Source organism: Corythoichthys intestinalis, chromosome 7 (genome assembly GCF_030265065.1).
Source record: "Corythoichthys intestinalis isolate RoL2023-P3 chromosome 7, ASM3026506v1, whole genome shotgun sequence".
Taxonomy (NCBI): domain Eukaryota; kingdom Metazoa; phylum Chordata; class Actinopteri; order Syngnathiformes; family Syngnathidae; genus Corythoichthys; species Corythoichthys intestinalis.
In genome coordinates, this window is record NC_080401.1 from 51,355,250 (window position 1) to 51,377,886 (window position 22,637).

The window sequence follows — 22,637 nt, forward strand, 5'->3', positions numbered from 1 at the left end:
AGCTGTTAGCACGTTAGCTGCACAACAACTCCAGCCACCCTCCTCCCGGGAACGAACTGTAAATTGCTCTCCGCCGGGCGGTTTGCCGATCCGCGAAGACAATCGACAACCGGGTCGTCATGTCAAATAATCCAGGCTAGTTACGTGTGATTTTCCACTTCGAAGACTTTGAAACATCCCTCGGTTCGGGTTAGCATGTCGGCTAGCTGTCACTCCTTCTGGTTTGTTTACATTCTCCGAAGCCGGGGAAGGGAAATGACATATGTCCGATTTAGGTGTCATAAAATATCGTTCGGAAGGTGCGACAGTAAAGGTGAAGTCGACAATTTTGACCATTATGGAGTAATTTTGCCATGTCGTCTTGAATAAATGGATTTTTATTATTTCATATTCCATTTAGCACAAGATTGTTATTTGTCATGACCATGCCATTTATTTAGCAATTGGGAAAAAATACTTGGATAAAAAGAATATCCTGTAAAAATATGGAAGTAAAGAGACAGAAACAATGACATTTTGCCGCTCTCTTCGTCGCGTTTTCCTCGTTGTGAATAGTTCCCCCTCGACGGGCTGACTGGTCCTTCTCAAGCCATTTATATAGCTATTGGGGAAAAATACTTGGATAAAAAGAATATCCTGTAAAAATATTGGAGTAGAGAGACTGAAACAATGACATTTTGCGGCTCTCTTCGTCGCGTTTTCCTCGTTCTGACCAATTCCCCCTCAATGGGCTGAATAGTAAAACCGATGAGCCCAGTCTACCGCTGACGTCATCCACCTGTTGGGGACGCTAAAGCCCTATAATGGTAGGCGTGGCTAACCGGCAGATTAAAAGACTAATTTCTCGTCATCTGCGCTTTGCTAAATTGTTGTATATAGTCGAATCGTCTCAAAATATGATTCTAATTCACATAATAATGCCATTTAAGACTTTTTTTCTGGTGTCATATGCTCTTTAAGGGCTCAATATGATCGCTTTATTATTTATTACTAATCAATTATTATTAAATATTATTTATTACTTACTATACATTTTTTAAAAATATTTTATTTACATTTTTGAATGTTGTAATTATAAGCATGGCCACGTAAAGATACGTTTGTATTTTTTGAAAAAAAAAAAAGAAGCATTAAAAATATTTCCGGACCAGAGATTGTTGTAATTGTTTAATTTCGGACCCAGAGGATTTTTAATTCATGACCCCTGCTTTATACTAGGGTGTCACCCAAGGATGCTTACTGTGAAACAGAAGTGAAATTAATTAAAGCCCAACCTGGGGATTTTCCACAAAAAAACAATGAGTGGGAACCTTGGGAACTTAGCCGTAGCTGGCACGAGAGGGAGAAAATCAGATAAGGCAGTCGACAGAAACTCTTTATATTATGTTCAAAGAAATACATGTGGATACAGCCTCACAAATGAATAGAGTATCAGAGCACTTATGTGTTTTGTAAGCATGAATTTAATATTCTTTCAAAGATGCCTGATATTACATTAAATCTCAATACCTAGATAACGCAGTATCTTTGTGTTAAAAAATTGGGGAAGACATTAGCACATAAAAATAGCAGTAGCTCACCGGCAGAGATCTCTTGGCCGATGAGGGTGACATGCAGGTTGAACATCTGCTCCTGGGCTTTGCTTTGCAGCAGCTTCAGCTTCTCGCGACGACTCACCATGTAGCACAAGTTTCGTACCTATGACAACACACAAAGCCCCACCTTAGTGGTGTTTTATTGTTTTCATTCAATCTTAAAAATGCAATTATAAAAAATGAAAGTCACTGTGTCTTCTCATTCAAAACGCCGCTACGGTGTGTTTTCTAATGTTTGTTAACAGTATAGTTGTTAAAAGTATCGTAAAATATTGATGTATCCATACTGAAATTTTGTATCCAGATGTGATATTTTACTCCTACTTAGTTGTTTTTACAAGACGACAAATCACCAGAATTTTTTTTTAATGTGATTTTGATATTAATGGAATTTCCTTGTTAACTCATTGACTGCCATTGACAGTTACAGATGTCCAATCAATTTGAAGGGGGATGGTTGGCAGCGGATGAAAGAATGTTCATTTACTGCCAGTCCGTCTACTTCAAATAGATTGAATGTTCACCAGTGTCAAACTCATTTCAAGCCGCAGCATAAGCATAATATTACAGTCAATGGCACTGAAAGTTAATAATTTTTAAAAATTGCATTTAGATAGTATCAAAAATATATTGAGTATTTTGCAGAGTCCAATATAGAGTTGAAAATTTTAGTGGCGTGACCACAGTAGTAAACACTCAGTTTAAAGATATATCGGGCAGCCGATATCGGTCCGATATAAGGACTTTCTCTTTTTTCTTTGTTCATTGTGATTTTGCACCACCTAGTGGCCATTGTTACAAAAAGATGTAGCAGGAGAAAAAAAATCAACTTTGAATATACGGTGATCCCTTGTTTTCGGAGTTTATTGGGAACAGAATCAGGGCGTCTGTCACTCACTTCCACGTGTGGCCAATAAGCAGCCAGCGTGCAGCCAGGGGGGGGCAAGACTGAGTTATGTCGATTCCCGTTCAGTGACTCGGTCCTCCGGTTCCTGACCTAGCTTGCTGCTAACTTGACTGTCCAGTAATGCGGTGAACGAGTCGAAAAATGAAAGGAAATGACTTGGTCTCATATTTGTTAAATTGGAGCCTATCATATGCTGCTCAAACAGACAAAAACACCACACAAACCTCGCGGGCATGGTTTAGTGTACTACATTTCTCAACAGACTCGGGACTACCTATGACGACATACTATCAAATTTACAGTAGTTTAAAACACGGGTAGCTAGGAGGCAAGCAAAAGCTGAGCTGCGGTCGCGTGACGGCAGTGAAGGGGGCAGAGAACTGTCACTATATGGAGGCTTCATGGCAGCGATATTTACCTCATATGTGCACAGAAAAAAAGAATATTTAGTATGATCACCATAATACTGATTTGCAATGAAACTGTATATACATGTCAATTTTTTCCGAGTGTTTTATTTTTTTCGTGTCGGGTGTTGGTTGGTTTGATAAATTATGTCCATCCGTTCATCATTTGCTACTCAAGCGCCCAAAAACAACGCACGCGGACACGGGAGATGTCGCAATATGTCTACATTTTTCTTAATAGACTAATGAGAGTAGAAAGGCGACACTGTCAAGAGCAAACAATTTTTTCTCGTCAGCATTTGACGATCTGAGATGAGAGGACGACAGGGGAGCTGACCGGATTATTTTATTTGTTAATACCAGTGCAAAAATTCAATACGATCATCTTGATACTGATTTGCAATTAAACTGTCAAATATCAAAATGTAGTATTGTTTTAATTTCAGAGCAGCACATTTGACAACTAGCTATTTACACTTTAGTTTTAACAATAGTGACCAAAATAATAGTGATGAGCACAAAAACAAAAATACAACAGAGCGAGAGGTAAATGTGATGTGTTGGTAAAACTTTCGATTTATTTTTATTTTCGTGACAGCAAGCATGCCGCGTTGGCTGGTAGCAGCAGCATTGTATATGTGATCAAGATCATGCTAAAGAAAATCTGTGCACCCCCGACCCCAAACCCCCAGTCCCCTCACAAAAGGAAAATGTTTAACCGTGTCCTAAATCGAAATGCAAGCACGAGTCATGACTTTGATCCCATAGAAATAGGACAGACGGCGCTGAAGTTCTCCATCGCTTTTGCAGCAGCGGGAGGGAGACAAGGCTGTGAAAGCAGAATGATATCGCCTGTCACTCATTTCTGAAACTATGACGAGCGGTCAATGAGGAGCCTGTGTGCAAGAGAGGGAGGGACCAAGCAATGTCACTTCCCTTTCAGTTATACTGCGAAACGGTCTTGGTGATTCGTTCGGCAACGTCACTTCCCGTTCAGTAACCGAATGATTCATTTGGGCGGGGAGGGAGATGCGGGGGGTGAACGATTCGTTGAACGATTTGTTTGAACGAGTCTTTTTACTGAACGAACTGAAATGGATTCATTTTCTCAAGTGAACGACAGATCCCATCACTAGTGCATACCGCTCAATTTAGAAATTTGGCCAAATTGGGGGTCTCAGAGCGGAACTTCGAAATCACCTGAGTGTTTTCCGCCATATATACACTCACCGGCCACTCTATTAGGTACACCTGCCCAACTGCTCGTTAACACTTAATTTCTGATCAGCCAATCACATGGTGGCAACTCAGTGCATTTAGGCATGAAGACATGGTTTAAGACAATCTCCTGCAGTTCAAACCGAGCATCAGTATGGGCAAGAAAGGTGATTTGAGTGACTTTGAACCTGGCATGGTTGTTGGTGCCAGAAAGGCTGGTCTTGGTTCTGAGTATTTCAGAAAACTGCTGATCTACTGGGATTTTCACGCACAACCATCTCTAGGGTTTACAGAGAATGGTCCGGAAAAGAAAAAATATCCAGTGAGCGGCAGTTCTATGGGCGGAAATGCCTTGTTGATGCCAGAGGAGAATTGCCAGACTGGTTCGAGCTGATAGAAAGGCAACAGTGACTCAAATAACCATCTGTTACAACCAAGGTAGGCAGAAGAGCATGTCTGAACGCACAGTACGTCGAACTTTGAGGCAGATGGGCTACAGCAGCAGAAAACCATGCCGGGTGCCACTCCTTTCAGCTAAGAACAGGAAACTGAGGCTACAATTTGCACAAGCTCATCGAAATTGGACAATAGAAGATTGGAAAAACGTTGCCTGGTCTGATGAGTCTCGATTTCTGCTGCGACATTCGGATGGTGGGGTCAGAACTGGGCGTCAACAACGTGAAAGCATGGATCCATCCTGCCTTGTATCAACGGTTCAGGCTAGTGGTGGTGGTGTGATGGTGTGGGGAATATTTTCTTGGCACTCTTGGGGCCCCTTGGTACCAATTGAGCATCGTTGGAACACCACAGCCTACCTGAGTATTGTTGCTGACGATGTCCATCACTTTATGACCACAATGTACCCAACTTCTGATGGCTACTTTCAGCAGGATAATGCGCCATGTCATAAAGCTGGAATCATCTCAGACTGGTTTCTTGAACATGACAATGAGTTCACTGTACTCAAATGGCCTCCACAGTCACCAGATCTCAATCCAATAGAGCATCTTTGGGATGTGGTGGAACGGGAGATTCGCATCATGGATGTGCAGCTGACAAATCTGCACCAACTGTGTGATGCCATTATGTCAATATGGACCATACTCTCTGGGGAATGCTTCCAGTGCCTTGTTGAATCTATGCCACAAAGAACTGAGCCACTTCTGAAGGCAAAAGGTGGTCCAACCAGTTACTAGCATGGTGTACCTAATAAAGTGGCCGGTGAGTGTATATCGGCTCAAATATCGACTTTAGACATCGGCTATTAGCGGATTTTTTCCCCCCCTTAAATCTGCATCAACCTTTGAAAATTCCATTTCGGTCGACCTTTGGAAAACAGCAGGCGCCAGAGTACTTCTCAAAAGAAGTGATTATATTCTCATTCATTTTAAAATCACAGCCCATTGAAAAGGTATCAAATTTTTACTGACCCTCTCTAGGTCCTGTCGAAGATGCATGAACATGCGCATACGCGTGTGGATGCTGTCCTGGTGCGGTTCCAGCACCAGGTTCTCCTCGTCTTCTTTAGGTGCCAGCAGGGCCTTATTGAAGTTACTCTTCCTCTTCAGCTTCCAGTATTGGTAGACAAAGTCCAGCACGCGTGGCGAGAGTCCCGCCTCCCGAGACACCTCCTCTGGCCGCACCAGCGCGTAGAACTCCTCCTCCAGCTCCTGCAGCCGCTGCGCCCGCAGGCCCACCTTGGCAGAGTCGGAGGGCGGCGGCTTGGCGCGTGCCGGGCTAAGGCTCAGGCCGGTCTCGCCTGCCGCTTTGGGTTTGCTGTGCTTGAGGCAGTACGACTTGAATTTGACTTCGTCGCCTTCGTCCAGGATGGTCTTCATTTCCAGGCTGTGCTCGAAAGCGCACGTGACGTGGAAGGGTGTCGTGCAGTTTTTCACTGAGCACTGTGGACGACAAAGTGTTACGTTTTTGATAGTGCGTTAAGGTGTAGTTGATAAACTTACCTGGATGCACGCGCCCGTTTTGATTTTGCACACGCTGCAGATGAGCGACCAGCGGCTCGGTGGGATGTGGGACACTTTGGTGATGGGTTCCATTCTTTCGGGGCAAGCGATGCTTACCTGGATTCAAACACGAAAAGGTCAAGTTGGATACCATCAATGGCAGCCAATGAGTTACAATGTGAAACTTATCACAAAACGTGGACGTAATCAAATGTGAAATTGATCATGTGAAACATTGTAGTAGGAAATTCATCACAAAATGTCCAACTTCATACAGATGATCACTGCCAACCCTCTGAGTCGGAATGGATTGGACGAACCTTGCATCAAAAAATGTACTACACATTTCTCTAGGTTTGCTGTTGAACGAATTCGGCCTCCCAGCCAAGCCGCCGGAACAGCGACAGCCGAACCAGAAGGCCAAACTCTGTGCGTTCACTCCAGCGTTAACCAGAAGGCCAAACTCCGCGCGTTCACTCCAGCATTAACCCTTTGTACTGACTCCATTTTGAACGGTTTAAAGAAAGCTCACCGGGAACAAGTTGACAATTTACCGTATTGGCCCGAATATAAGACGGCCCTGTTTATAAGACGACCCCCTCTTTTTTAAGACTCAAGTTTGTTAATTTTTATACAGAAAAGAATTACAGTACATCTGAAACAAATGATTATAACAATATATTTGAGAGAAAAAGCATGCTATTTTGCCTGATTCAAATCTTAATATCTGAACATTTAAATATGTAAAAAGTGCAATCACATTCGTAAATGAATGGCTTCTGGTTTTTGAAATTTAAATAAACCAATCTATTGTGATAAAACAAAATTGCAATAACTGCATTAACCATCAAAGTGAAGTCTAACTAACTCTAGTCTTGAAACAAATCTGAATAAGGAAAAACATTGGAATAAAATATTGCAAACTGGTTAAACTTGAGAGTAGCTGAGATGTGTCAGGACAGAACATCGCTTCAATGATATCTGGCGCCATCTAGCGTCGTGAATGGGTAAAATGTCTAGACCACGAATATAAGACGACCCCCACTTTTTCAGTCTAATTTCAATGCAAAAACACACCGTCTTATATTCGGGCCAATACGGTATTCGTCGACAGTGATCAAAAAGCAAGGCAAAAACAGACGATGGAGAGGCAATACTGGATCCAGGGTCAGCAAAACAACGGATACATCGAAATATTCCCGAGAAGTGACAGTTGTTAACCAAATGTTTAGTCTTTTGAAAGCTACGGTGGAGTGGGCCGGGCGGAAGGCGTGCCAGGGTGTTGTCTTAGGATCATCCTTCTGTGGCATGTTTCGGCGGTCAAGTTCGTCTGGCATCTTTCGTGGTTGCCTCAGCAACTGACGTATGTCTTGACGTCTAAGGCGCTGAGCTATCAACTTGTTGTCTTGGTAGGGCGAGGGTGTTCTGACCCCACCGAAGAGATGCTGACGTACTTTCCTTCGCTTATCAGGCGAGGGCTGATAAGCCGGTCAACTTTACTTTAATGTCTCCTTAAATGCTTTACTGTAATGAATGTGTTAGACTAATGTAAAGTTATACGGTGTCTGCAAGAAAGGTAACTATACCCTTCACTGTGTTAGCCTGTATCCATCCCATTCATGTGGAGAAAAATCAATTATATATGAGGCAAAAAAAATTGCGATCATTAAATCGCCTTGACCTACTAAACATTATTTCATACCTCGGGGATCCACAGGGCGCAGCTGACATGCGCCCACTTGGTGCCAGCGCGAGTCGCCTTCATGGCCCCGCCCTTTTTGGGACACAGGAGACACTGTGGGTCGATTCCGAGCACGCACGTCCGGCACATCCAGTTACCGACGGGCACTTTGACAATCCCGTAACAGGCCTGGGGGAAGGGAGAACGCCAACGTTTTCAGTCAACTTATGTCAAGCAAATTATCAGGTTTTTGGAAAGCGTAAATGAAGCGTGTCACCTACCTGGTGCACGCAGATGTTGCACTTGTCGCAGAAGACCATATCATTGCCTTCCTCGCTGTCGGGCGAGCGGCACACGTCGCACACCACGTCCTCGTCGTACTCGATGCCCAGACCCTCCACTGTCTCGATGGCGTGCCTCATGTTGTGGTGGCACTGGCCCTCCAGCGCCTCCATGGCACGTTCCATCGTCAGTTCGTCCACTGGGTCCTCACCTGAGTGAAACGGAAACACATTGCAGGTCAAAATATCAGCCATAAAATCTAAGAGTCAAACTAAAAAAATTAAGATCATTTCTGAAAAACACAATCTTACACACTTAAGAAAAAGAAATGCAAAAGTAGAAACACAAAAAAACCAAGACAAACCGAGACAAAACAAGTTATCGCTAAATTGCTTTTGTGATCTTTGTAACCTCATTATCCTAAAATGTCATCACCTCTTCCGTTTCATATGAAAAACATATCCTGCAGTGCTATATTAATCCCTTGGTTCGTTCTTGAGTTATCTTGAACACAAACGTACAAAAACAAAACAAAAAAACTAGAGATGTCCCTATCCGATCACGTAATCGGAAATCGGGCCGATCGCACCATTTTTCAGAGGACCGGAATCAGCTGAAAAGAATGTTTTTATTGAAAAAAAAATACATCTTTTGTTAAGTCATATACACTTTAAACTAGGGCTGTCAAACGATTAAATTTTTTAATCCAGTTAATCACAGTTTAAAAGTTAATTAATCGTAATTAATCGCAATTAATACCATCACTAAAATATGCCACATTTTTCTGTAAATTATTGTTGGAATGGAAAGATGAGACAAGACGGATATATATACGTTCAAAATACTGTACATAAGTACTGTATTTGTTAATTATAACAATAAATCCACAAGACGGCATTAACATTAACATTCTTTCTGTTAAAGGGATCCACGGATAGAAAGACTTGTAATTCTTAAAAGATAAATGTGAGTACAAGTTATAGTAATTTTGATAGTTTGTATATTGTGACTTAATATTGCCATCTAGTGTATTTGTTGAGCTAAACTTAATGTCTGAATAGAGTATTATTTTGCATAGGTATTTTGATTGGGAATACCAGATCTCTTTGCATTGAATGCTTTTCTTTTGTGAACATTATTTATTTTTTGAGAGATAGGAATAATATTTCTTTTGTGCTTTCACTAAATGATACTGTAGCGACTTAAATGTTCTTAACTGCCCAAATGCATGATGGGAATTTGAGCAACCATGAGTCACAGTGGTTGCTGCAACTGGTATATCTTCTCTGCGTTGAGTACAATACATAGTGTTAAGAAAAAGATCATCTCCAGTTATTCTTCCCCATGTCGCTTGCCACAATAGTAACAACTAGAGGTGTGCAAAATTTCCGATTCTTAGATTACTCGCGATTCGGCCGTGGAAGTTTCGAGAACGATTCACAAACATCCAAATTCCGATTATTGAAATATGCCAAGTAAAGTGGAAGTACAACACACTCCGCGTGCGGCGCGGTCTTCGGGACGGAACGGAGCGAAAGTAGCTAAACATCATGCTTCTCATTACCTGGTCCCTCGGGTAATGCCAATGCTCAACTCACGGCTCTAGCTCAACTCATGCCACGAGATAAAAAAAACACAACAACATACCTGACTGCTGCCGAAAAGCTGCTACAAAGTACATCCACATAATGTTACGGTAGATATCATTTATATAGGACTAGATGCAATATAGATTCGGTAGCGTTAGCAGCACATCTACAAAAAAGCTAGATGCGGGCGTTAGTAAACGGCCGCCATCTTAACCCTTGGGCGTTATTTTATCTTGACTAAATTCTTGTGATTTTGTCCAAAAAATGGCTTTTCCTTTGAAGTGTGATAACTAAGTCATTTCTGAATATTTTTTCACTTTCAGCCACTCAAAATGTTCAGTGGCGTCAGACCTATCTACACATATAAAGTTTTTTATTTTTTTTAATTTTTCAATGCCCCCTATGGACAATAATAGCAGCATTATCCGAATAGCAAAACTAACTATGCTGTATATATATAAAAAACAAAAGTCTAATTTGAATATTCCATATCACATAGCTAGAGGCTTGAATAAGTCGTTAAGTCATAACAACCGATTTTTTTATGCATGCCCAGTTTTTACACATTTGCAGTTTTCTCATTTACACTAAACTCTTGTGATTTAGTCCAAAAAATGGCTTTTCCTTTGAAGTGTGATAACTAAGTCATTTCTGAATATTTTTTCACTTTCAACCACTCAAAATCTTCAGTGGCATCAGACCTATCTACACATATATAGTTTTTTATTTTTTTTATTTTTCAATGCCCCCTATGGACAATAATAGCAGTATTATCCGAATAGCAAAACTAACTATGCTGTATATATATAAAAAACAAAAGTCTAATTTGAATATTCCATATCACATAGTTAGAGGCTTGAATAAGTCGTTAAGTCATAACAACCGATTTTTTTATGCATGCCCAGTTTTTACACATTTGCAGTTTTGTCATTTACACTAAACTCTTGTGATTTTGTCCAAAAAATGGCTTTTCCTTTGAAGTGTGATAACTAAGTCATTTCTGAATATTTTTTCACTTTCAACCACTCAAAATCTTCAGTGGCATCAGACCTATCTACACATATATAGTTTTTTATTTTTTTTATTTTTCAATGCCCCCTATGGACAATAATAGCAGCATTATCCGAATAGCAAAACTAACTATGCTGTATATATATAAAAAACAAAAGTCTAATTTGAATATTCCATATCACATAGTTAGAGGCTTGAATAAGTCGTTAAGTCATAACAACCGATTTTTTTATGCATGCCCAGTTTTTACACATTTGCAGTTTTGTCATTTACACTAAACTCTTGTGATTTTGTCCAAAAAATGGCTTTTCCTTTGAAGTGTGATAACTAAGTCATTTCTGAATATTTTTTCACTTTCAGCCACTCAAAATGTTCAGTGGCGTCAGACCTATCTACACATATAAAGTTTTTTATTTTTTTTATTTTTCAATGCCCCCTATGGACAATAATAGCAGCATTATCCGAATAGCAAAACTAACTATGCTGTATATATATAAAAAACAAAAGTCTAATTTGAATATTCCATATCACATAGTTAGAGGCTTGAATAAGTCGTTAAGTCATAACAACCGATTTTTTTATGCATGCCCAGTTTTTACACATTTGCAGTTTTGTCATTTACACTAAACTCTTGTGATTTTGTCCAAAAAATGGCTTTTCCTTTGAAGTGTGATAACTAAGTCATTTCTGAATATTTTTTCACTTTCAGCCACTCAAAATGTTCAGTGGCGTCAGACCTATCTACACATATAAAGTTTTTTATTTTTTTTATTTTTCAATGCCCCCTATGGACAATAATAGCAGCATTATCCGAATAGCAAAACTAACTATGCTGTATATATATAAAAAACAAAAGTCTAATTTGAATATTCCATATCACATAGTTAGAGGCTTGAATAAGTCCACAAGTCGTAACAACCAATTTTTTTATGCACACCCACTTTTTACACAATTGCAGTTTTCTCATTTACATTCAACTCTTGTGATTTTGTCCAAAAAATGGCTTTTCCTTTGAAGTGTGATAACTAAGTTATTTCTGAATATGTTTTCATTTTCAACCACTCACAATGTTCAGTGGCATCAGACCTATCTAAACATATAGTTTTTTTGTTTTGGCCCCCTATGGACAATAATAGCAGCATTATCCTAATAGTAAAACTAACTATGCTATATAGGCTATATATAAATCAAACTAAAATATTTTATATTACATAATTACATCATTGGATAAGTAAAAGTCGTAACAATAGATTTTTTGTTTTAGAACAAGACTGTGACAACGTGACAATAACTGATTTGATGATAGAATTTATGTTAACAATTTTACAAAACATACATACAATATAACAGTTAACATAATAACAACATACACAATTCATGATGTGCACTTTGAGATTTGTTGTTCAAATGTAAAGTGCGTTATAAATAAAATGTATTATTATTTATTATTATGTTCGAAGCCCGAAGTGGCTTTGTGCAAAGGCCACATTGTTTGCGCTTGGACGGGGGTCCAGCTCGCTGCTCAACCAAGCCTTCGGCAGAAGGCGGTGGTTCCCGTTTTAGGACTTCTGGCCGAATTAGAGCCTTGCCAAGTTCCTCAAGAAATAGTCGGCGCTTGTAGCTTTTCTTCACGTTCCACTCAGGGTAGATCTCCGTGAACAGCACAAACGAGGGTAGATCTCCGTGAACAGCACAAACGCGCTGCATGACGAAATGTCCGGCATGTGAAAAAACACACATTGGCCACCTGAGTGCGCGCCGGCGGCAGGAGTATGTGCCTCAGGCCTGCAAAGCACAAGCGCACGCAACAATAACAGCTTTGATCTTTGATCAGCTTTTACAAGACAAACCTTGATATGCAAAACATTTGCTTACTCACTCTCGTCATTACCTCGATCGCCGTCATTTTCGTCATGCGCCTCAACGTGGTCATGTCCGTGCCCCCGCCTTCTGCTCCCCGCTTTCATCTCGTTATGTTGTCAACTATTTCCTAATCCTCGTCATCAAAGCCGTCCTCCTCCGGCATCGAAAGTCCGGAAGAATTTGTTCAATGTCTTCTGGGCTCTCCAAAGAAGCGTCCGAACAAAGGTCGTCGTCGTCGGAATCAGGATTTTCTAACACCATTCGAATCGTGTCCTGCGGTGAAATACTTCTCGCCGCCATCGATCATAAGTTGTGTTGGAAGAAATGCAAAATGGTGATCCTCGCGAGAACAGAGACTCCCAAAATGCCCAGAACCAATGAGAGTAAAGAAATTCAAACACCCAACCAATAAAAGTTGAAATTCAAACGACAACAATAAACACGTGGTTTTTTGTTTTGGTTTTTTTGCATTTCCGGGAAGTACCTTTTTATTGTCTTGTGCAAACGTGCAAAATTGCAAATACGCATGCCCAAATAGACTGAAAGTGAGCTCAGACAACATTGACACCATTTTTTTTGTAAAGCCAACTGTCTTTATTGCATTAATTTTTGACCGATCTGAAGCTAGCTTCGCAAGAAAATTCATGTATTGGCCTATGGCTCCATCTAGTGACTTCTGGGTGTCAACACAAAAATTTTTTTATCTGCATGTTTTTGACTCGCCAAAGAAGCGATTGCATCAATAATCACGGAAAATGCATGATAAAACATCAGGTTTACAGCATATTAAAAATCATGATTTATAATGGGAGTCAATGAGCCAAAAAATGGCAAAATAACAAGAGTTTAGTGCAAATCTTCCCAGCCTGTTTGCAATAAGTTAGAAATTGCCGGATGGTGCCATTTCGAACTTCTACATGATTTAGTATCCTGCAGGAAATATCAGCTCCCTAGTGTATTTTTTCATATGCTTTTTTTCCTTTTAAACACAGAAAAAAACGAAAAAAGCCAAAAAAATGGACAAATAACACCCAGGGGTTAAAGCAGTACAGGTCCCTGCAAGGCTGTTGTAGTGAACCTTCCAAGCAAACCTAATTGACTTTTTATCTAAAATACTCCTAAATCGGTAAAATATTGACTTGAATCTATCTTTAAAATAGTTTTAAAACTTTCACATGTTGAAAGTAGACAAAAGGGAAATTATGGAATAACGGGAGCAATTTTAACAACTTTAACGGTTGATTCACAACATTAAATTATTTGAATGTAGTTTAAAGCTTCTGATACAGAATGGGGACTGGAGTTTTTTATTTAATGCTATTTTTGTATATTTGTTTACTGCTATATGTTAACTTGATACTGAAATAGTAGTTTGGTTTAGCTTGAGAGTATTTTTGAACAATTTTGGAACTAATGTACAAAACATTAAAAAAACAGAAAAAAAAAAAAGGGAGGGGGGTGCATCAATTATCGTTTTATAATCGAATCGGAGCCTCTAAATCGTAATCATAATCGAATCGTCAGGTGCCCAAAGATTCCCAGCTCTAGTAATAACAGTTGTGGAAGATATGCCACTGCTTAATCCATTAAATAGCGCGGCTCTAATAAATGCCTGCGTTACCAATTCGCCCTTCTTGGTAATTGCCGGTGCTATGGACCGGCATTTAATGTTGGCTCGGTTCGTCCGATTTCCTCCTGAGGAAGACGACGGCATATATATAAACACCAAGAGGCGTTGGATGGCTTCTTGTGGGTACTTTTATTATTAACAAAACAAAAGCATGTGGGGGACGCAGCACTTGAGCCTGCACTAACTGCACACTTTCTCTACTCTCTCGCGTGACCATTTCTCTACTCTCTCGCGTGACCACTTTCTTCCTCACTGCTCAATCTGACAATGCCGGTCACATTGAAAATAACAGCGGCCCCCTTGGCGGGTGCTGGTAAAACCAGCGTCCACTCCACTTGCTTGTCTCTGACCTTAGCTCTCAATATACTTCAAACGGCATCATTGTAATCTGTTCGCGGCAATGCTTGAGTGGGTCGTTCCGCGCATGCCTTAACTGCGTTAAATATTTGAACGTGATTGATTAAAAAAATTATTTACCGCCCGTTAACGCGTTAATTTTGACAGCCCTACTTTAAACCCATCTAGGGGTCACGAACTTTAAGTAAAAAAAAAGTTGTCCAAGCGTTTGAGAGGATGCTAAGTTGCTGCTAATGCTAACGCAAATGCTATGCTAATGTGACGAGTTAAATTTAAGCCACTTTCATATATACCTGAACACCGTTTAAATCACGGGATATAAAGAGGTAGCCCATAAGTGTGAAAGCAATTTCCTGGATCGACTGACATGGAGATTATGCGAACATTTAATGGGTCTTGTCTTAGTATTATGTCCGGGACTTTTCTGGGACGAAGCATGTGTGAAAGCATGCGTTAAATTCCCAGGTCACAGCACGAAGGCTGATGACATAAATATCATGGGGACCGATCAGCATTTCCATTTTCTTCACAGTAAGACGAAAAGTGGTAAACAAACATCGCAATTATCAACATGGCAAACAGGAAATAGGCAAATTAAACTGAAAACATAACGATATTAAATTGCTACTGGGTCGTAAAGGTGAGGAAGTGTTACTGGATCTTAAAGGCGAGGAAGAGAGTCCGTCGTCTTGGACGTCTTTGGAAATGTGTGGCTTATTTTGTTGCCGATGCCGACCAAAAAACAACGTAATGTCCGGGTTATAAAATCACGCCTGCGCCATCCCCGCAAAGAGCGCCGAGTCGGCAACACAGGACATGTCTGTCAAAGTGTCCAACCCGTTTTATTCCCGAGATATCTCCCCATGTCTGAAAGCCATGATGGTACGATCAAACACCGTGTCACCTTACACGGAAATTTACCAGGATATACAGTACTTCAGTGTGAGATGATCACTCAGCAGACTTTGAAAGGCTTAAGCAACATTTGATATTAGAGATGTCCCGATCCGATATTTGGATCGGATCGGACGCAGATATGGGCAAAAAAAATGCGCATCGGTATCGGATCGGCCAACACGGAAAAATTCCGATCCAGACTTCCGATCCAGTTTTTTTGAAAGTCGGGTTTTCCAGCGCACCGATTTACATAATCTATTCCAGTTTTTACTTCGGTTTCCCTAAAATCCAGTCCGCATTTTACGGCACACCTTCAACAAACTACATTACCATCTCCCAATTTACCGAGAGACTTTATCGGTTAAAATGACAGCTGTGTGGGATCATTTCACCTTAAAGGACGACAAAGACAAAAAGACAGAGTGCAACATATGCCACAATAAAGTCAAGCGTGGTGGTAAAGCTGTAAGAAGTTTTAATACAACCAACCTAATTAAGCATTTAGAGAAATCCCACCACAAACAATATAAGGAGAATGTTAAGAAAACCGAAGACAAAAAGAAAGGTCCTACGCAACTAACACTGGCAGAAACTTTTGCTATGCGTGATAAACTGGCACTCGACAGTCCCAAAGCCCAGGGAATAACATGAGTCATTGCCGAAGAATTCATTCTGGATGACGAGCCATTATCTCTCGTGCGTAAAGACGCACCATCCAACATTTAGAACCACAGTACAACATGCCCAGCCGTCATTACATCCTTGAGCGATTCGGCCGTGGAAGATTCGAGAATGATTCACAAACATCCAAATTCCGATTATTGAAATATGTCAAGTAAAGCGGAACTAATACACAGCGCAGTCTTCGGGACTCAATGTGAAACGGACCGCATTGCGTCCCGAGAGTAAACATCATGCTTGTCATAGACCCGGGTAATGGCAATGCTCAACTCATGCCGCTGGATAAAAAACACAAGAATACTTGACTGCTGCTGACAGCCGCTACAAACTACGTCAACGTCGTTTTACTGGAGATAATAGATATCATATGTATATTGACTAGGCCTGAACGATATTGGAAAAAACTATTGCTGCGATTTTTTTGGGGTTTTCGATATATTGCGATATTATATTGCGATATTAAAAAAAAATGTATATATTTTTTTTTTTTCAAGAAATTTTCACAAGATGACTTAAATAGCTGTTTGGAAAGACTTTAGATGACTCACCATCACCACAGTGTACAGTCATCCCTTGTATTTCGCGGTTAATGGGGACCAGAACCCGCCGCGATAAGTAAAAAACCGCGAAGTAGCGCACCCCCCCATTTTTTATTTATTTTTTTGGTGTGTGTGTGTTTTTTGTGCCCAATGTATTTATTCAGATTTAGCATTGGAAAGAGATACATATAAGACATGTTTTTTTCTCACTTTTCCCCCCAAAGTGATTTAAAAAATGTATATAAATAAATGGTTTTTAAGCACTTCAAATGTCATAATTATGATAAGTTTTAAACATAACTGTCCAACCAAATCATTTTTGAACAAGAATAAAGTACTGTAGCAGATAAATGCTTGGCTTTATTAAATGCTTCTGTTTATCTACTTTAGCTGTGACCGTTGAAGTGACATGTAGAAATTTCACACTCCTCATGATCACTTCTGGCATTTAAATGTCTCCAACGTCCCCACAGTACACACATTCATTCCAGCGCGGCTTCCTTGCAACTGTTTAACAAGTTAAACGATGATTGACAGATGCCTGTGTGAAGTCTGCTTCTTTGGCCAGATCAAAGCCATCGTTGTGCTGCAGTGACTGAGAGGATCAAAAGGCTGGGAGAGGGAGGGTAGGAGGCTGTGCACAGACCAGAAAGTGAGGCGTATGTGGATCAAAAAAAAGAAAAACTATCGCACGTGCTTGCGATGGGACTATCGCGCACACGCACATCGCGATGGCGATGTTTAAACGATATATCGTTCAGGCTTAATATAGACCTAGATGCAAAACGACAGACTCGACTGCGTTAGCATGCGTTAGTAAACAGCCGCCATCTTAAAGCAGAAGACTTCCCTAGTAGGCAGTTGTGAACCTTCCAAGCGAACCTAATTAACTTTTTATCTAAAATACTCCTAAATCGGCAAAATCTTGACTTGAGTATCTTCAAAACAGTTTTAAAACTTTCACATGTCGAAAGTAGACAGAAGGGAAATTAAGAAATAACGGGAGCAATTTTAACAGTTACTTTATATATACTTTAACAGTTGATTCGCAAAATTAAATGACTTGAATGTAGTTTAAAGCTGCTGATACAGAATGGGGAATTGAGTATTTTATTTATGGTTTTAAAATATTAACTTGATACTGAAAGTCGTTTATTTAAACCTGAGAGGCTTCTTATACAATTATTGTAACTAATGCACGAAACATCTAATAGCTTGGGGGGTTTGTGGGATTTTCCACTGAGGTTGTTGGTGTGTTTTGCTTTTTTAAGACAGTTTACAATATTATTTGCACGTTTTACTGACTGACTATGCCATTTCTGTTTGTTATTTATAATGTTTTGTGTTTGTTACTGAATAAACAGGTCAGTTTCTTGTTACCAACCGTTGTGTGTTATTCAAACTCACCTAATTCAGCTGGCTAGTTGTTATTAAGAGTACTAAAACCCTTTTCAAAATGAGTCTGACAACTAAGTAAGGAGGCTAAATAACTTTAAACTTTAATACATGCTCAGATAGGCCAGTATCGGTATCGGCCAGTATCGGCTTGGAAGTGCAAAACAATATTGGTATCGGATCGGAAGTGCAAAAACCTGGATCGGGATATCCCTATTGGATATTCTCTCTTGCCAAGATGGGGAAACAAATCTTCCCATGTGTGTCCAAACAAGCAAGATGGAGCACCGCCTAGCTTGAAACACATCCTAAACTACACTGCTACGATGCAAGCTAACATACCCCACCTACAATTCGAAAATGTCACGCATTTTCATTTCGTCAGACGAAAATTGGCATTTGTCTTGTTATGTTCTAGTCTCCCAAGCCACGTTTTTACCTCATACTAGTCATTAAAAACTGTCGATGAAATATTTTCATTGTTGACGAAACAAGAATGGTACACAAAAAGAGCTTTGCGCCAAAAAACAGCATCCATAATACACTCTGTGTCCCTCACCCATGCATGTCAGCTGTGCGTTGAGAGTGCGCAGCCAGTAGATGTCGACGTCGTCTAGGTCGTAGCGACACATGGCCTCTGCTAGCTCCTTGATGTTGACATAGCCTGGTTCTGTGGACTCTTGCCCAGTACACTGAATGAACTTCTTTTGGTGCCCGTACAGAATCTCTTTAGACTTTTCCGCAATGATTCTGCACATAAATGACCGCAAATTTTATATCATGTTTTCAAAACCTCCCGGTCCGGCATTACCTCCACTGACTTACCTGACAGACGCTCGCGGGATGGTGTCCGGGCTGGCCAGAACCTGAACCCCTTTCTCCCACTCTTGTTTCCAGCTGTCGGCGAGAAGGTAGTATTCCTCCGGTGGGACGTGGTGCGAGTCGGGCAACTTCATGGCGCTAATCAGGTCTTTTCGGAACACTTCAGCCGGTTTCTTGGGGTCAGCGGCAGGGGTGCCTGGTTTGCTGCCATATTTGTTGGAGCAGAAGGAGGTTGAGGGACCTGAATGTGAGTGGAGGAAAAAGATGATCTGATTTTGTTCAAACCAGTGTTGTTTTTAGCAGCCATTATAATTTTCGTCTTAGTCTTTTGGACAAAAATGCTCATTAGTCTTAATCATTTGAAAATGTTTTCGTCTTCACTCACTCTCATTGTCAGAAGTGTCGCTGCTGCTGGAGGTCCTGAGACGCTTCATCCTGTCAGATCCTGCACACAAAATGGATGCCATGTGTGTTCAAGGAGCAGACCTTACTTATAAGTTACCAGCACATCATCTTAAATGTAGTGTGGAATTAACATTCCTAAGTTCTCGTTTGGGGTTTTATATTGACATACAATGGGGCAAATAAGTATTTAGTCAACCACTAATTGTGCAAATTCTCCCACTTGAAAATATTATAGATGCCAGTAATTGTCAACATGGGTAAACCTCAACCATGAGAGACAGAATGTGGGAAAAAAAACAGAAAATCACTTTGTTTGATTTTTAAAGAATTTATTTGCAAATCATGGTGGAAAATAAGTATTTGGTCAATACCAAAAGTTCATCTCAATACTTTGTTATGTACCCTTTGTTGGCAATAAAGGAGGCCAAACGTTTTCTCTAACTCTTCACAAGCTTTTCACACACGTTGCTGGTATTTTGGCCCATTCCTCCATGCAGATCTCCTCTAGAGCGGTGATGTTTTGGGGCTGTCGTTGGGCAACACGGGCTTTCAACTCCCTCCACAGATTTTCTATGGGGTTGAGATCTGGAGACTGGCTAGGCCACTCCAGGACCTTAAAATGCTTCTTACGCAGCCACTCCTTTGTTGTCCTGGCTGTGTGTTTGGGATCATGTCATGCTGAAAGACCCAGCCATGTCTCATCTTCAATGCCCTTGCTGATGGAAGGAGATTTTAACTCAAAATCTCTCGATACGTGGCCCCATTCATTCTTTCTTTTACACAGATCAGTCGTCCTGGTGCCTTTGCAGAAAAACAGCCCCAAAGCATGATGTTTCCACCCCCATGCTTCACAGTGGGTATGGTGGAATTCAGTATTCTTTTTCCTCCAAACACGAGAACCTGTGTTTCAACCAAAAAGTTCTATTTTGGTTTCATCTGACCATAACATATTCTCCCAGTCCTCTTCTGGATCATCCAAATGCTCTCTAGCGAACCGCAGACAGACCTGGACGTGTATTTTCTTCAGCAGGGGGACACGTCTGGCAGTGCAGGATTTGAGTCCCTGGCGGCGCATTGTGTTACTGCTGTCCCACCTCTCTGTAGGTCATTCACTAGGTCCCCCTGTGTGGTTCTGGGATTTTTGCTCCCAGTTCTTGTTATAATTTTGATGCCACGGGATGAGGAGGGAGTTGAAAGTCCATGTTGCCCAACGACAGCCCCAAAACATCACTGCTATAGAGGACATCTGCATGGAGGAATGGTCCAAAATGCCAGCAACAGTGTGTGAAAAGCTTGGGAAGCGTTACAGAAAACGTTTGGCCTCCGTTATTGCCAACAAAGGGTACATAACAAAATATTGAGATGAACTATTGGTATTGACCAAATACTTATTTTCCATTCTAATTTGGAAGTAAATTCTTTAAAAATCAAACAATGTGATTGTCTGTTTTTTTTCCACATTCTGTCTCTCATGGTTGAGGTTTACCCATGTTAACAATTACAGGCCTCTGTATTATTTTCAAGTGGGAGAACTTGCACAATTAGTGGTTGACTAAATACTTATTTGCCTCACTGTATGAATTTCGATGTTGCCCTTGTAATGTCAAAATTTGCTAAATTAATCCTTAATTCTGATATCATTATTATTGTGCTCAAATGTAATAAACTTTGGTATTCTCTTATTGCCGAGTCATGAGGTAACCAAATTTCATGTAAATAAAATTAAGTTTTTATTAATTTAAAGAAAGGGGGAATAAATACTGTTTGATTTCTGTAGTTTTATTATATTTTTTTTTTTTTAAAACCGATAAAAAATTTTAAAAAACATTTAGTCGCCGATTTTATATCTGCCAATTTTTTTCCTGTATGCTTTACTTATCATTAACATATTAAGCGACTGTGGGGCTTAAAAATCGCTCTAGAAATAAAATGTATTATTATTATTACGGTATCATTATTATCATGCAATCAGCTTTTTGGATATTTTTATATTCTTGGTATTTTATACAGATTCCTCATATATTTACACCCGATACTAGTTCAAGTTTTCAGTATTTTACATACTGTAGTTATTTTATATTACAGTCATGTGAAAAAATTAGGACACCCCATTAAATATTCAGTTCTTTACTAAGAAATGTTCACATATCAATGTCTAATCTTGTTTTTCTTTATCTCTGGAAAAGAAAGTGATTTAATTGCAGGTAAACAACAAAAAATTACATTACATTAAACCAAATATATCAACAAAAATTCATATTCTGAGGAAAAGTTAAGACACCCTACCACCTAATAGCTGAAATAACTTCAGTGAGACACCGATTTTAGCCATTTACCAGTCTTTGAAATCAGACATTGATATGTGAACATTTCTTAATAAGTAATTAGTAAACAGCCGCCATCTTTAAGCAGTAGACTTCTCAGCGCTAATAAATATAACGTTACTGTCACTCGCACACGTAACGCCAGCCCTTCGAAGGGCTAGGTTTCTATTGAATAGGACCACTGTCGATGCGTGGCTAACGTGTCTTACATACAGGCTTTATTTAATCTGTAAAAACACAGGGTGTAAAATTAAAACATAATATAGCTAACTGTCAGTTTTAGCTCAGTAGCCATTGCTGAATAAAACACCTAGTAGCACTGGTCCCTAATGTGCTCCAATACAGCAGGTATCATACATTTATTTTGAACACGGCAAAAACTCAAAATCCTATCAGTACTTACAGTTTAGACTAACTTAAAACTTAACTAGAACTTAAAAATAGCTTGACACAAATGGAAATTCAATTGAAACACGTGGGGAAAACACGTAACTTTCAAGTGATGTGTGTTATCAAGCGTAATTACATTTTTAGAGAAGAAATATGGTTTTTTAATAAGATCTAGAAGTTTTTTGAGTGAAAGCAGTGAATTTTTTTTTTCTAGTCACATCTGAGATGCAATTGTTGGCTGTTTTCAACAATGTACATGAAAAATAAAGACATTGATGGACTGAAAATACTTCAATATTGGATTAAATGTCTTTTTTTCTTATGTATATTTATAATTGCTCTTTACCTAAAAATAATGTTTTATCAGATTACTCGATTAATCAATAGAATTTTCAGTCGATTACTCGATTACTAAAATATTTGATAGCTGCAGCCCTAGTTACAGTACTGTACTGTTTAGAGTTACTTCGGCTATTCTGGGAGTGTTGCCGAGTATTAAACTTTTTTTTTTTCTTTGGCAATGCCGTTGTATTTCTAGGTTATTTTGTTACTTTTTAGCCCTTGAATTAAACATTTTAAACCCTGATCCTTTTCACCCAATTTCGATCCTCTAAAAAAATAGCGATCGGCCCGATTTCTGATCACTTGATTGGATCGAGGACATTCCTAAAGTTGTTACTTTG

The 22,637-nt window shown here is 39.8% G+C and overlaps 1 protein-coding gene and 1 long non-coding RNA gene across 2 annotated transcripts in view; both read right to left on the bottom strand.

Annotated features, from left to right (window-relative positions):
• jade3 (jade family PHD finger 3) overlaps window positions 1–22,637 on the bottom strand; it is a 35,796-nt gene that overhangs the window by 5,521 nt on the left and 7,638 nt on the right. Inside the window, exons 3-10 of the mRNA XM_057840452.1 lie at window positions 19,221–19,280; window positions 18,839–19,076; window positions 18,573–18,763; window positions 8,051–8,262; window positions 7,791–7,958; window positions 6,089–6,205; window positions 5,558–6,028; window positions 1,581–1,698 (exon numbers count right to left, since the gene is read on the bottom strand). Of these exons, the coding sequence (XP_057696435.1) occupies window positions 1,581–1,698; window positions 5,558–6,028; window positions 6,089–6,205; window positions 7,791–7,958; window positions 8,051–8,262; window positions 18,573–18,763; window positions 18,839–19,076; window positions 19,221–19,269 (1,564 nt within the window). The 5' untranslated portion in view covers window positions 19,270–19,280. The remainder of the gene's footprint in view (window positions 1–1,580; window positions 1,699–5,557; window positions 6,029–6,088; window positions 6,206–7,790; window positions 7,959–8,050; window positions 8,263–18,572; window positions 18,764–18,838; window positions 19,077–19,220; window positions 19,281–22,637) is intronic.
• On the bottom strand, window positions 11,944–13,951 carry LOC130918624 (uncharacterized). Its single transcript, XR_009063793.1, has 2 exons — window positions 12,543–13,951; window positions 11,944–12,436 (listed from the first exon to the last, which is right to left on the bottom strand). It is a non-coding gene; the product is annotated as an uncharacterized LOC130918624 (long non-coding RNA).